The 15,126-nt window shown below is 43.2% G+C and overlaps 1 protein-coding gene and 1 long non-coding RNA gene across 5 annotated transcripts in view; one reads left to right on the top strand and one right to left on the bottom strand.

Annotated features, from left to right (window-relative positions):
- KDELR1 (KDEL endoplasmic reticulum protein retention receptor 1) overlaps window positions 1-13,966 on the top strand; it is a 124,974-nt gene extending 111,008 nt beyond the window's left edge. For all 4 annotated transcript variants that reach the window (XM_080977619.1, XM_080977620.1, XM_080977621.1 and 1 more), the window contains 5 exons: window positions 6,682-6,823; window positions 8,871-8,971; window positions 9,865-10,023; window positions 11,622-11,874; window positions 13,185-13,966. In XM_080977619.1, the coding sequence (XP_080833745.1) occupies window positions 6,733-6,823; window positions 8,871-8,971; window positions 9,865-10,023; window positions 11,622-11,874; window positions 13,185-13,219 (639 nt within the window). In that variant the 5' untranslated portion in view covers window positions 6,682-6,732 and the 3' untranslated portion in view covers window positions 13,220-13,966. The remainder of the gene's footprint in view (window positions 1-6,681; window positions 6,824-8,870; window positions 8,972-9,864; window positions 10,024-11,621; window positions 11,875-13,184) is intronic.
- LOC308461041 lies at window positions 4,712-6,133 on the bottom strand. Its single transcript, XR_013978778.1, has 2 exons — window positions 6,052-6,133; window positions 4,712-5,807 (listed from the first exon to the last, which is right to left on the bottom strand). It is a non-coding gene; the product is annotated as an uncharacterized lncRNA (long non-coding RNA).
- Window positions 13,967-15,126: the final 1,160 nt, after the last annotated feature.

The raw sequence follows: 15,126 nt of genomic DNA, 5'->3' as shown, positions 1-15,126 counted from the left end.
TCATGAGTAGGAGACACAATTCCTGCTTGTGTTTGCTCACAGATCTTTCCTGGAAATTCCCTGTGGATTCTCTGTATTCTAACGTACCATTTCCACACACCCCCACTTGGGTGTTTCCCTCCCATATGTATTATTTTACAGACAAAGAGAAAAAGCCCACATTAGAATCATGGTTGACAGCATGGTAGAATATTCTAGTGGTTTAAAGCGGAGGTACTGGAGAGTCATTAACAGAGGGGAAGCGGGGTGTCTTAACACTGGAGATGGCTGAGACTGGTGGTGTGCCTAAGACTGCAGATTGGTGTCTAAGAAGGTCTAAGATGCTGTGCAGGCATACAGATCCACCCATTCAACACATATGTACACGCTGTGATAAATATCTACTGACACACAGGTGTAAAACTAAGCCACTCATTTAAAAAAACACCCCTGGGGGAAATTAATGTTGATACAGAAACACACACACAGTCACACACACACATATTTATTTATTTTTACATTTTCAGGTGTGTATATATTGAGGGCTGAATATGCCCCAATCCTAGGAGGAGAATAGCCAGGCGGAATCAAACCAGCATCCTTTCTGTTTAGCGCCCTGCTTCCAGTAGCAGGCAAGCCAAAAGCTGCTGGGTGCTCACAAGGAGGACATGAAGGCAGTGGCTTTCCTCTCTGATGTCACCAGCCCCTGTTCTTCTGAGGTATACTTTATATATGGAGGTTCCATTTCACTGCCATGACAAATAAGCTGTTGCTGGCCCTAAACTCCACTTATTTGTCTAATCAGACTTTTTGTTAGAGCACCCTAAGGTAACAGCCATTGCTGCCTCATATGGTAGTGAACTCCATAGATGAAAGATGAGCTCTTTGAAAAAGGATGTCCTGGCACCAATCTTGAACCAATTTCTGAACAGTTTTACTGGGTAATCTTGAATTCTGTTCTTAAGAAAGAATTTCCTCCTCTGCACAGTTAATAATTTTATGAATTTCTCTCATGTCCTAACCCACCTTCCTTTTTTCAGAACTAAAAAGCTCCCAACTGAAAATGTAAGAATAATTCTCTTGTGGGATTAACACCAAGAGCTACGCAATTATATACACTTTCCCTGCTGTGCACAAACATTTGCTTGCAGATATAACTTTTTCACAAGCAAACGCTCACCTGAACAATTCACAGGTTTGTGATACACACATTATACAGTTAATATGAAAGCATGTTTCTAGGCTCTCGATTTCACCCAGGGCAAAAGAGACACAAGCAGGTGTGTGTACAGTGTGAAGAGAAATATACTAATCTGCACGTGTTTTCATACACATTTGCCAGGTGCTCCCCATTCACACAGGTGCTTGAATCCAGAGACTCCTGCATACACATTTTTTCTTAGTCTCTCTCTCCCTGCACCCCACTCCTCTTCCGTCTCTCTCGCGCTCTCTCTCTCCAGCTCCAGTATGGGAGCTTGTGCAGGAACAGTGTGTTCTTTGTAGATGTGGGAACATCGTGTTACAGAAGATGTGCAAAATTCTCACTTGAGCCCCCTAATCATTCCAACGCAATTAAAACTGCCACAGCAGCAGCCGGTGCAACAACCATCAAAAAAGCCAGGCCTACAACCAGGGTGGAGGCTAGAAAATGTACATCCCAGACGACACCTGGAAATGTAATGAAACGTTACACTACTCAAACCTATCTGGATCGACTTTGTTCCTGATGTGTGCATCGCTTGACTTCTTTGTTTTGATTTGTCCTCTCCACTCAGGAATTCCAGGCTTCCAGCTGATCCAAATGACATGCTCTCACCTGCATGCCTTCAGATTTTTTCTTTTTAACCTGACATGACTTGAGCCTCAGCACTTTTATCTTCCCCAGAAGCCTCTCTTCTTGAGGCAGGCTGTGTAAAGGCAGGCTGCATTTGCTCAGGATTTAGGGAAGACACCCTGTGCACGTTTAGAGGCCCTTTTCTCTATTGTTCACCCTTCCAGGATGGACCTTGTATTGACAGCAGGCTCTAGGGCTGAGGCTTGGCTGAGCCCTGTCACAAGATAAATCCTGGAAGTCCGAACCCAAAATTCCCCTGCTTTGGCCCACCAAATTTGACTCAATCCCAGAAAACCCCTCATATTTTGAGTCCAGGCATCCCTTGCTTTAATGCAGAAGGCAGCCCTCACAAGCCCCTGAAGGTCCTGAATTCTCCCTGCCTACAAATGGTGTGTGCTCCTCTTCCACCCCCACCTGGCAGCGACATTTCCTGGGAGGTATTGGATGCGGTAGGTGGAAGCTGGCTCCCAAGGAAGGGAAGGAAGGCCCATTATGTTTATTGCCCCTATATGAGGAAAGTGGTACCATCTGGCCTTGGGGGTCTCTGTGGCAGTGAATGGGAAAGAGAGTGATTCATTTATTCCTCTTCCCCACCCCATGGTGGTTGCCATTGGCAGTTGCTGCCTAGTGAAATTCATGTCTCCCTGCTTTTTAAATACTTTGTTAATTGCTTTTTCGGATACGCTCTGCTCCTCACGAATGAGGCCAGAATAACTATTATGCCCTGGGAAGCAGGATTTTTGGGTTCACTGGAAGAACCTAGCGAGCTATACAGGCAGGGATGAGTTGGGGGTTGGCCATGCAAGAGTCTGCAGTCTACTGAGTCGGAACATGGGGGAGGGGGGATGGCACAAAGGGGGGCGCCGGGCTCTTTGGATGATCAGAAGGGGAAGGATAGCATTTTGTTAATTAATCTATAGATGGGACAGGGTTTCTCTGGAGCTAGGCTTCTTGGCTTTCCCCCATTCCAAGCTTTCTCCCCCTTGTGCAGTTCCACAGGAAGGGTGGAATTGGTTTGTTTGTTCACCTCTGAGGACCAGATGGAAAACAACATGCCGTGAGCTGGAAAGCCACTGCTAATAGCACATTTTAAATGCATATCATTTTCATACAGTTTATGTGGATGTGGCAGGTGCCAAGCAGCAGTCAACAGGGGTGCTGTGCTTATTCTATGCTAATCTTGGAAATAGCATAACTTGAACAGCGAGAAAAAAGATGTAAGGCGGCCATAGGTCAGTAACTTGGACAGGGGAAACAGCGGGGAGGGAGGGCACCATCCCATTCTCTGGAGATTTCTTTGCAACCCTCTAAATGAAGAAAGAGAAAAAAGGACGCTTTTAATGTGAATTGTCCTCATATGAATAGAGATTTGTGTTCCTGAGTCTTTTGATCTGCCTGAATGCTTCAACAGCCCGATTAGAATCATGTTGTCTCTTCAAAAAAGAAAGATGGGATTGTCAGGATTCAAACAAGCTGGAGGCCGCAAAACACGCCACCCTTTCTCTGGAGAAGACAAAGCTGAATCTGCATGCAGGACTCCAGAGGACTTCAGCTAACTACAGGCCTGGTTACCACAACTCGCACCCAGACCTTGAATACATTCTTCCTGAATGGAAAACCAGAGGCACAGACTATTGGTCAGACGGGCGCCTCTGAAGAAAGCAAGGGAAGCAATCGGGGGCAGGGGGAGGGAAATAGCTATAGCTCAGGGATAGAAGAAACACGTTGAATATAAAATGTCCTAGTCCCATTGATGTCTGGCAGCTCCGGGTAGGGCTGGGAAAGACCCTGCTCTCAGAAATCCCAATAAGCAACTGGCAGTTAGCACAAGACTGAGCTAGATGGAACAGTGGTCTGGCTTGGTGAAAGATTTGCCCCAATTCGCTGGAGTAGAACTGATCAAATGTGGAGCCACAGCACTTTAGTGAGATACCACAAGTTAGGCAGGGTCTTGTCAAATCCAGGCTCAGCAGCCACAAACCTGACAGTACAAACTGGGGAGGAAGAAAGCGCTCGCTGGATTCAGAGCAGACTTATCCTAGCTGCCTGTTTTATGAATGTCTGGGCCAGAAAGTCTCACAGCACTGTGAGAAATGCAGAAATCATCCACAGCTGTAGTTGTCTACAAAGCTTTTAAACATGTCCCTAAACACTCTTCAACTGATATGGAGTTATGTCCACCTGTGGATAAAGTGTTTTTTTAAAAAACAAAAAACAAAAAAACTGTGTGAACAGGAAGGGACTAAATACCAATCCTGAGGTTACACTGCCCTCTGTTGTCCACAAAGGAGACTGCAGATGAAGAAAAGACAAACCACTTTTTCACTCTTTAGGGGTGCTTCCAGACTCTCATTATTTTGGGGTGGGATTCAGCAGTGGCGGACTTTGGGCTTTCAAATTTCAGTGGAGTCCTGTGCAACACCAAAATTTGACACCCCCTGCCTCTCGCCTTCTGTTTTAAGTCATTGTTCTGACACCCCCTGCGGTACCCTCTCTGCTCGGCACTGTTCAGTGAGGAACACTTCACAAATGATGAAACTCCTACATGGGAGTCACTGCTGCCTAGGCATTTCTGTGAAATGTGCATCGATTGTCATGCATTATGATTCGAAACATGTGACATATGCTATATGTGCATGTGGTGGGAAGACATGATTCGCTACAACTTCCCACGATATGTTGTACTGCATACATATATTATGATTATGATTGTAATTTTCATTGAACTGTTTGTTCCAAACCACTTTTACTATTATATTTTACATCAAGTATCTAAATTTGAAAATTGGCAGGGGGCAGCAAAAATGACATCCAACAGGACAGGAACAGATATATGCAGACATATCTGATGTGTGCGCGCATGTGCATCACCCTTAATAACTGGCTACACCAAGACAATTAAACTAGCTTAATTTTTTATTGCCAATATGCCATCATAACTGAGGGGGAAAGGGCAGGTCTTTGGGGAGCTTTGTAGTTTTGCAGAAATTCCACTGGCTGGCAACAGCGCCCTCTGCTGGGCTCAGGCCCTCCTATGAAGCACAGCTGCCCCTACCAGAGCCAAGCTTTTTTCTGCCCACTTCCTAAAGACTCCTTGAGACTCCACACCCAGTAACATTGCAGTATGTACCCCTCTCCTAGTTGAGCTGCCACCCCTTCCCCACAGCACAGGAAGAGAAAGACAGAATGCTACCAAACACAAACTCTGGAGAGTGGATTGGAACGAGCTCTTGTGATTACTGGGATGGGAAGTGGCTGCAATGCAGGAGGGACGGGACCTGCAGCTCTCCAGTTGGACTCCCAGTTCCTATTATCCTTAGCTAGCATGGCCAATGGTGAGGGATGATGGGAGTGGGAGTCTAGCAATCCCTAGAGCGCAACAGGTTTCCAGTCCCTGTTCTGGTGGATCATATGGTTGGTTGGCATCCATCTGTCTCAGAAGACCACCGCCTTCGGGGGTGAAGTCAAACCGCTGGGCAGTTACAATGCTGTGGCTGTAGAGAATGATACAGGAGAGACATGTTTTGTTGCATCTGGGGCAGATGAAGGCATCTAGTTGTGCTACTGCAGATGCACCACGGCGTTTCTTCACTCTGTTGCTCCTCCCAGTGGTCATTTCTCCTCTGGTCTCCAGGCACTGCAGTCGTCTGTAAGGGATTCCCACAGGGCAGGGTTGATACTGCCAGCCTTCACGTCATGTTTGCAGACACCTTTGTAATGAAGCCAGCTCCCCATAGAACATGTCCTTGGGGATCCTTCCATCTTCCATTTTGTGGACATGACCAAGCCAGTACAGATGTGCAAACACGCTGAGAATGTGAGCTTGGGAGAGCACATCTTTCTTTGTGACTCTGTCCTGCCATGTGACGGCCAAAATCTTCCTGATGCAGTGCATGTGGAAAATGTTGAAGCATTGCTCCTGTCGCGTGTAAGTGGCCCACGATGCACTTCCATAAAGCAGCATGCTCAACAAGTAAGCCCGGGTGACCTTCATCTTGGTACAGTGGTACCTCGGATTAAGTACTTAATTCGTTCCAGAGGTCCGTTCTTAACCTGAAACTGTTCTTAACCTGAAGCACCACTTTAGCTAATGGGGCCTCCCGCTGCTGCCGCGCCGCCAGAGCACGATTTCTGTTCTCATCCTGAAGCAAAGTTCTTAACCCGAAGTACTATTTCTGGGTTAGTGGAGTCTGTAACCTGAAGCGTCTGTAACCTGAAGCGTATGTAACCCGAGGTACCACTGTATTGGATGTAATAGCATCACATTCTCCCATACCCTTTAGGAGAGGCGAGCCATTGTCACAGCTCCCTTGCCAATACGCTTGTCCAGCTCAGCATCGATGGAGAGGCTGCTGGTTATGCTGGAACCCGGGTAGACAAAACCGTCTACCACCTCAAGCATGTGGTCACCAGTACTGATGCCTGGAGATTACCAAAAGTGTGTGTGTCGTCCACTCTCCTCCCCGTTTCAGTATGCATGCAAGCTATTATCTGCTGGTGTTTATTATGAAGTTTCCGTTCCAGGCTCTGGAACACCCTTCTGACCTTCCTAAGCTAGTGACTCCGCCCCTCGGCTCGGAAGCCAGAAATAGGAGCTGGAAGTCTCGCTGCTTTCTTCAGTCGAGTCCCAACCCTCCAGCTTGCCCTAACCCAGCCCAGCTGTGGGTGTGGCGAGACTTCCTCCGCCCCCTTTTGTGGCCTTCTTTCCCCGGAATCCTTACATCCACACACGCCAGCTTACTTTGATCAAAAAGGAAGAAGAAATAAAAACAAAAGATTCTTTTCCTCCCGATCACGCACTACCCACCCCCATCCTCCTGGGATCTGCTCCTGCTCCCAAAGGTTATATTTGTCTACTCTTTCCGCAGATTTCCCGCTAGGAAGCCAAGCAAATCTCTCCACAACACACCCGGAACACCATGAATGTATTCCGCTTCCTAGGAGACATCTCTCATCTATTAGCTATAATCATCTTGCTGCTGAAGATCTGGAAGACAAGATCATGCGCTGGTAAGAAAGAAGGCGTTCCGCTGCTCACTCTCTTACGTGGGAATGTAAAATGTTATTTATTCCCGGCCTGAAAGTGATCACATAACAATGGGAGACAACCTGTAATTGACTAGTTTACGCTTGTAATTTACTCATGCAATTACTTACTCTCCTTTCCTTTGAAGGCTGCAATCGTATGCACGTTTACCAGGGAGTAAGCCCACCTGGAGCTTACTTCAGAGTAACCTGCCACAGGATTGCATAGTGACAACTTAGCTTAATTTTTTAGCTATTGGTTTATTAAAATTAAGCAATTTCCCTTAATTTTTTTCCAGGTTTCTATTTCAGGAACTGAAAGACAGTCCTGTTGCAATTCTGTTTTCTTCCTGACTTGGAGATTTATGAAATGTAATTTTTAAAAATGTGATACTGGGTTTTGATAATAGAAAAGTTATTTCTTGCCTGTCGTTGAAACATCATGCACAACAAAATCTGTTTTCATAAGGAATGCAGAACCATATAGCTGGTTATTATTTGTTAAACCTTTCCTTTGCTAAATAGTTCCTTCTCAAACTACAGACACTTGAGTCTATGGATGTTTACTTGAAGTCATGCCCCACTTTGCTCAGTGAGGATTACTTTTAGGTAACTGTGCATAAATTTTGCAACCTTAAAGATATGGAAATGTCCCCCCTTTATCATTTTAAAAGTTTTCAGATAGTAGATTTAAACATCCATTTCCATATCATCTTAAGAGTTCGTATAAACTTCAGTAATTAAGGTACTTTACTAATGTTGTGAGTTTGCTTTCTCTTGAACGATGCCCCTGACTCCATATAAGGCAGCTTCCTATGTTCCTAAATGTGTTTGGGAGTTTTCCTTACAGGAAAAAACAATGATTTTGTTAAAGCTGGTGGCTGATTGTGGAATAATTTTTTCTATGTGTAGGATCTATGTATCTGTGTTGAATTCAACTTGTCCTTTAAAAGGAGATCTACCATTCATCTTTTATAGCAATGCTTTATAACTAAAACATAGTATATGAAGCTTGCTTTTAGGAAAGGTTACCTCCCCTTGCCAAAGTAGCATAGTTATCCTGGCCAGGCATGGGTTAATTGGCCTTTGGGGTGGGGAAGAAAGCTATAATGAGGGGGGGATCAAAGTGGAAGTTTTAATTTTATCCTTTGTGGAATTCAGTGGGAAGAAGCTGGTTGCATGGAACTTGACAGAGGCTGGATGATGACGTGGAATATAGTTCAGACTAGACTGGCAAAGTTTATTAGGTCTCCTCCTCCTGAAAAAAAAGAATCTGGTTTTCTGGTTGTCTGGGTGGTCTGTAGAGAGTAAAAGGATTGGGTGGAGGGAAGCCAGAGGCCCTGCACATGTGTGGATTTCCTCAGGCCTGAATAGGAAACTTCCTCCTGCTGGGCAGAACTGGGAAAGGCCGTGGATTATATCATGCATTAGGCCCAGTCGGAGATGCATCCCAGCACACTACCATCCTGCCTCTGTGGCTCTTTTGGATTATTTTTATTCTGTGCCTATGTGTGGTATGCCTATGTACAGTGGTACCTCGCAAGACGAAAAATGCGCAAGACGAAAGAGTTTTCCGTTTTTTGAGTCGTTCCGCAAGACGAATTTCCCTATGGGCTTGCTTCACAAGACGAAACGTCTTGCGAGTTCTTGCGAGTTTGTTTCCTTTTTCTTAAAGCCGCTAAGCCGTTAATAGCCGCTAAGCCGCTAATAGCTGTGCTTCGCAAGACGAAAAAATCGCAAGACGAAGAGACTCGCGGAATGGATTAATATCGTCTTGCGAGGCACCACTGTATTTTTTGTGTTGAGGCTTGAGCGGTTGTGAGGCTGGATGGTGAAATCCTGAAGAGTTTGTTTAATTCTTCATTATTTTTTAGTTGATCCTAATAAATATATTGATTACTATATTGTTTTTGAGTGTGTGTGTGTGTGTGTAAAATTATTGTGAATGAACATGGCTACTTTAAACGTTTGTTATTTCACAGAACCCTTGTGGTTATCTGTGAGTTTCACTGCCCTGTGCTTCTCTGTGCAGGGATTTCTGGGAAGAGCCAAATTCTTTTTGCCATTGTCTTCACCACTCGGTACCTAGACCTCTTCACCAACTACATCTCCTTGTACAACACCTCCATGAAGGTACTGGCTTCGACCGTGCGTTAGATGGGACTGGGTGGAAGGAGAGCATAACAGGCTTGGATGAAGTGTGGGTCTGGCATAAATCAGAGAGAAAGGGAAATGTTTAGGTAGGAGAGAAGGCCTTGCTCTCAGCTTCTACCCCTCACTCTGCCTGAAACACCTTGACACCACAGTCGGTTACAGTAGTAGGAGATAGGATAAGGCAGGCTGCACTTCTGTGCCCACTTACCTGGGAGTAAGCCCCATTGAACTCAATACAATTTACTTCTGACTAGGTAGAGTTGCACTGTTCAACTGTGACATGTGCAGGCCTTTGTACTCAGAAATAAGTCCTGCTGAGCTCAGTGAAGCTTATCTCCAGGTATGTGTGTGCAGGATGCAGTTGTAAAATGTTGATATAAGAGGAAGCAAACTTTTGAGTTCTGCAGGGCACTTCATCAGGCGGAATAATTATAGTCTAAGACTTTGAAGTCTTTCTGCCCCATATTTCTGGACAAGCTTAACGACAGCATATTATTATACCAGAAGGTTAAAAGCAAAACAGTGAACTAAAACTTTGAAAAAGAGTACTGAAAAGTTAGTTACAGAACGTACTGAGAAGATCTTACAAGCCTGGTGTACCACTTTTCAATGTGAGGCTAGTAGAATTAAGGGAAAGGGTGGAAATACATTGTTATAAGGGATTTGGGGTGCATGGGGGAGGTTGGCTGGATGCTAAAGAGGGCTTTTGAATCTAGAAATATGAGAGGGACTATTTAATTTTTAAGACAGGTTTCCTAGGAATTCTCTGTAACATGATTAGACTATAGGAGGGCTAGTTTACATTAAGAATTGGGGTGGTGGGGTGATAGTTGATCTCAGTGATCCCTCTTGATCTATTTTGTCTCCTATAGGTGGTTTATATTGCATGCTCCTATGCCACAGTGTGGATGATCTATAGCAAATTCAAAGCCTCCTATGATGGCAACCATGACACCTTCCGAGTGGAGTTCCTGGTCGTTCCCACAGCAGTGTTAGCTTTCCTAGTGAATCATGATTTCACTCCGCTAGAGGTAATTTAATGTATAGGTTGGTCTTGTTTTGCACTAAGATCCAAGCCCCCAAACGGCTGTCTCATAAAGCAGGGGAAGGCAATCTTTTTGGCTCCACGCATGTAGGGGTTGGTAGGAGCCACATGCCAGCAAATGTAGCAAGATTCAGTCCCGCCTGTCCACATAGTAACGCATCCATACAGCAGTGTCCAGTTGCGTGTGTGCAAATGCACAAACCCATGGAGATGAAAGGTATGCAGGGGTGTCCTTCCCTGTGCATTTTACCCCCTCCCCCCAGCGTAATTGAGCCTCTCAGTCAGAAGTTTGGAAGGCAGGGGGTTTAAAATGCAGAGAAAGGCATGTGGAGGTGACCATCCCGGTGCTGCTTTCTCTCCATTAGGATGGCTGCGTCTGAAGCCCTTCACCCTATGTAACCAAATTCACTCTAGTCTAGGCTTGCCATATGTCCTGAAAATTCCTGATGTCATGGTTTTGGGGTGTAAAATGGCGTAAGGGGGAAATTTTGCTGAATTGGATGTATGACAATGTGATGGGGAAAGCTGCAGAAACAGCACCAAAATCACTGTTTTTGGGTGAGGTTTCCTAAAAAAAGGAAAGCTCAACAATTTTTAATTTTAATCTAGTCTATCCCCCACTTCTTGGGTGACCAACTGAGCAGTGGGGGAAAGTGCAGTGTTTCCTGGAGCAAAGCTACCCAGGGAGCAGTCAGGGACACCAACTTCTGGCATCATTAAGTGTTCTGGCCAAGGGGCACCTATGTCATGGGTTATGTGTTGGCATTGACTTCTTACACTTTGTCTTATTTTGCCTCTGTACTAATTATCTATATATTTGTTTTCTCTTTTTAGGATTATAGGATTGGGCTTAGTTTTGTTTTCTAAAGCAACAAATAATATGTTCAACTGCACTTGTGTGCTTAGGCACAGACAAATAAACCTGAAGTTCATTATTCAAAATTTGTTCCAGTGAGGGGTGGATGGCATTCAAATGGGATTGTGATGTAGCTGAGACTATATGCTGCTCTGCCAAAAAAGAAATGCAGTTTGTTAAAAAAAGGAAAACATTTCCTATAATTGGAAGGGCAGAGGGACAGAATGGCTAGGACTAGAATATTTGTCCTCCAAATGTTGATGGATTACAGTTCCCATCATTCCTGACCATTGGCCATGATGGCTGGGACTGATGGGAGTTGGAGTCCAATGACATCTGGTCTCTATTTCTGAATTAGGGAGTGGTTTGTATCTCTTGAGTGAGGTACAAGGTTTTGCACACAACACCCAAAGCAAATGCTAGTTCCGGGCAATCTAATGCAGGCTGCATCTACTCGTTGCGGTATTTCCAGTGGCTAATGATGTAAAAATGAGTTGGGGCAGATATACCCTTAATTTCTGTCTTGAATCTTGCTGTGTAATAGTAGAAAGTCCAAATAATTCACTTCTCAGCATCTAGAATTCTCAATTTTCCCTTCTTAAAATCCTCAAGCTAACGTTGAGATGGCAGCACAACTTTGAGGTTATTATGGACTGGCCCAGAGCTGTGCTTCATTGTCAGTAATATGTAAATTACAATCATATTGTATCTTTCTTGGATGCCTCCAGATTCTCTGGACTTTCTCCATCTATCTGGAGTCGGTGGCTATCTTGCCACAGCTCTTCATGGTCAGTAAGACAGGTGAGGCCGAGACCATCACAAGTCACTATCTCTTCGCCTTGGGTGTCTACCGTGCCCTCTACTTGTTCAACTGGATTTGGCGTTACCAGTTTGAGGGCTTCTTCGACCTCATTGCCATTGTGGCTGGCTTGGTGCAAACCATACTCTACTGCGATTTCTTCTACCTCTACATTACAAAAGGTATTTTGGAAATAACGGGTGGAAACTAATTTCTTTATGTGATCATGTGTATATACGATAAAATGGGAGGCTAGGATTCAAGGCTTCTAGAGTGGAGTGGAATTAACACAGTGAGTTGGGAGTCTGTCTCAAGAAGACACATATTTTATCTTGAATGAGCAGTGCTGCTGTCTAAAATATCACTAGAGGGTGCTGTACAGCTAGTATCAGGCCTCCACCTCTGTAGCTTGGAAAGACTTATTGACACTATACTTATTGTAAATAGGCAACAAATTAATTAGCTTCTTAGTTCTTTCTCCTTGTGACTGGGAAGAGATGATACAGATAAATATTTCCCACATGAAGAAGTATAAATGCTAGGAACTTATCCATATACAGTACTGTGAGCACATCTGGTCCAGCTCTGCCAAGTGAATTGACCTACCAGGCATCTGGTTGTCAGTTATTTAGTTTACTGTGGTATTTTTACTTATGTGTGCCTGTTGGGTTTTCTGTCTCAAGAACTAAAATGACTTGGAATATCTCTTGTAGGATGTTGAAAACTTAGGCATTTGTTGCTTTTTAAAGATAATGATAGGGTATATTTGGGCTGAGTGTATGTGTACACACATTTGCACACCAAATATTGCAGTGTGGAGTGGTCCTGTTCCCTTCATGTACATCATATTGTGGTCATTGAGCACATGCTTAGGTCTCATTGGGCTGTTATGGATTCCCTTCCTGAAATATTTTTTTCCTGCTTCTGCAAATCTCACGGTTTCCCAGCCTGCTACCTCCCTCTGATCTGCAGCGTCTCCATGGATTTTTGGCTGAAGACAGGAGATTGTATATCCATCACATTACGTAAATTGGTTTTGATTGTATTATTATTGCTTCTTCTTACGTTGTGTTTTATTGTATTACAAATTGCATTACTACAACAGACAGTGGAGCAGGGCAATTGATTGGATGGGGGCTGCAGACTTTCTGACTCTACCTCTGGCTAATTTTAGCCTCCCATCTACCACCTCTCGTCACACTGTAGTTTGCGGTGCTCTGTGTTCAAGCAAACTGCAGCATGACGACACTTGCATTTTTATTATATGTATATAATGAGCAGAATTTTCAGATGTGACCATGCATTTTATAGTGCTACTTTAATTTCAAGGCTATAATTACTATTTCTGGTTGATGCACCTTTTTTTTTCAGAGGTTGCTGAAAATGTATTTTTCCCTTACCAGAGGTTGTTATATTTTTGTACTTTCAACAGCTCTACAGCTATAGCAAGACAAAATTCTCATACATTATTTTTTCTCTTTTTTTTCTTCAGTTCTAAAAGGCAAGAAGTTGAGTTTGCCGGCATAGTTCACACTGAGCCCATGACAAAGATACTTTGGCCGAGAAGGATGAGGGGAATCCTTCACAGGAAGTTAAAAACAAAGTTTCTGGGGTTTTTTCTTTTTTTTATTCTTACCAACGAAGTTAAGTCACCTGTTGATCTCTTCTTGCACCCTGAACTTTTACCTGAGTGTGATTTGGGTCAAAACAATGGATTGTCCTTCTGCTCAAGAGACTGATATAGAAGGGGTGAGGTGGGCAACAGCTTGGACTCCAAGCTTATAATGACTACTGCTGGTGATATATAGGTGGTAGGTTTCTCAAGGGCCCTTTTTATCATTGACCTCACTTTCTATACTCCTGACTCTATTTTGATAATGAACTGCCACAGCTAGGAAATATTTTTAAAACAACAACTACAACAACAACAACAACAACTGGACATCTCCCTCCTCTCACATTGTGCTCATGTTTTGGGCTTTGGGTTGACCACAGCTATGAAGAAATCTGAGTGCCGTGGGTCTATCCAGATAAACAGGAGCACTTACAAATTTAATCTATTTTCTTTAGATACTGATTATTTTTCTCTATTTTTAAAAAATATTGCTGGCAAGAAAAGACCACCCTAATACATTCTTACACTTGCTTCATTTTGAATATTATTTGATGGTTAATTCCTCATCTACTTTAAATAAAACAAGCAACCATCATCCCAATTAATTAGTGCCTTTGTGGGAGGGATGGGAATTTAAATAAAAAGAAATCTGTTTTGTTGCCTGTTTGTATTGAAATCTTTGTGTTTCCCATTCCTGTACATTCATCCTCATTTCCCATACTATTCTCCTGTACAGTATTGCTGCTTTCTGTTAAAACAGAGGCTGCTTTCCCCCATCTCTTGAAGCTCTCTCTATTCATTGGCTTATATCAAACTAAGTTTTACCAGAATAGATTCATTGAAATTAATGGAAATGACTAACTTTGATCAGTTAATTTCAGTGTGCCTACTCTGAATAAAGTTTAGTTGGATATAACCTACTGAGTTTAGTGGGGCTTTCTAAGTTAGCAGGCATACAATTGTAGCCTTAATATTTGTTATGATAAAACACATTTTCTGTAGTTGCCACTTTTCTCTGGTTCTCAAAGACACTGCTGTCTCAGCAAAATTACTTTTTATCTTAGCCAATCAAAATGTCATGTGTCTCCACATGACACTAAAAGGGGCCTTTGAGCCTCTCTAGTGCTATTCTGGCCAGATGTAAATGTTAATGTGAGATGGAATATGGAAGATAAATTGAAAGCATGTTCTAGTCAATTTAAGCTCTCAGTTTGCCTTGTAGACCAATTTACAGTGTGCTGATGCAAAAGTAAATCTTGCCAAGTCCAGTGGGGCTTACTCCCATGTATTAATATGTAAAGATTAGCGTCTTAAGCAAAAATGCTATAAATCTCATGTATGAAAACAGCTTGGAAAATAATTAGAATTACTGGCTTGCAAGTAATGGTATGAGAAGTTTTCTACTTTATTGGAAATGCTATGCGAACATGTCATGCATGTTGCTTGGAGGGAGCTCTTCTATCTCTGCAGATGAGGACATGCACCCACATGCAGATGGATTTTTACATATGGATGATTTCTCTTCTTGACTTGAGATATATGAAAAATTGCATTCATGCTGCAATCCTATGCATACTTTACTGGAAGTAAGTCTTATTGAACTCAGTTGGAATTATTTCTGAGCAGACATTCGCAGGAGTAAGATGGCATTTCCCCTTAAACTTCTTTCAGCATCAAAGGCAGAAAACTATTTCAAATAGAAGTAAAGCCTAAGAGTTGCCATAGTTTGAGTGACTAGTCATAGGGCAATGACTAGTAATGTTTTAAGTTCTATACCTTTAATATGATTATCCAGTAGCAGTCATTAGGTTTCTGTTTT

Source organism: Podarcis pityusensis (assembly GCF_964106645.2).
Source record: "Podarcis pityusensis genome assembly, chromosome: 13".
In the NCBI taxonomy this organism is placed as follows: Eukaryota; Metazoa; Chordata; class Lepidosauria; order Squamata; family Lacertidae; genus Podarcis; species Podarcis pityusensis.
Note: the sequence above shows the minus strand (reverse complement) of the source record. Positions and strands in the feature narration are given on the sequence as shown.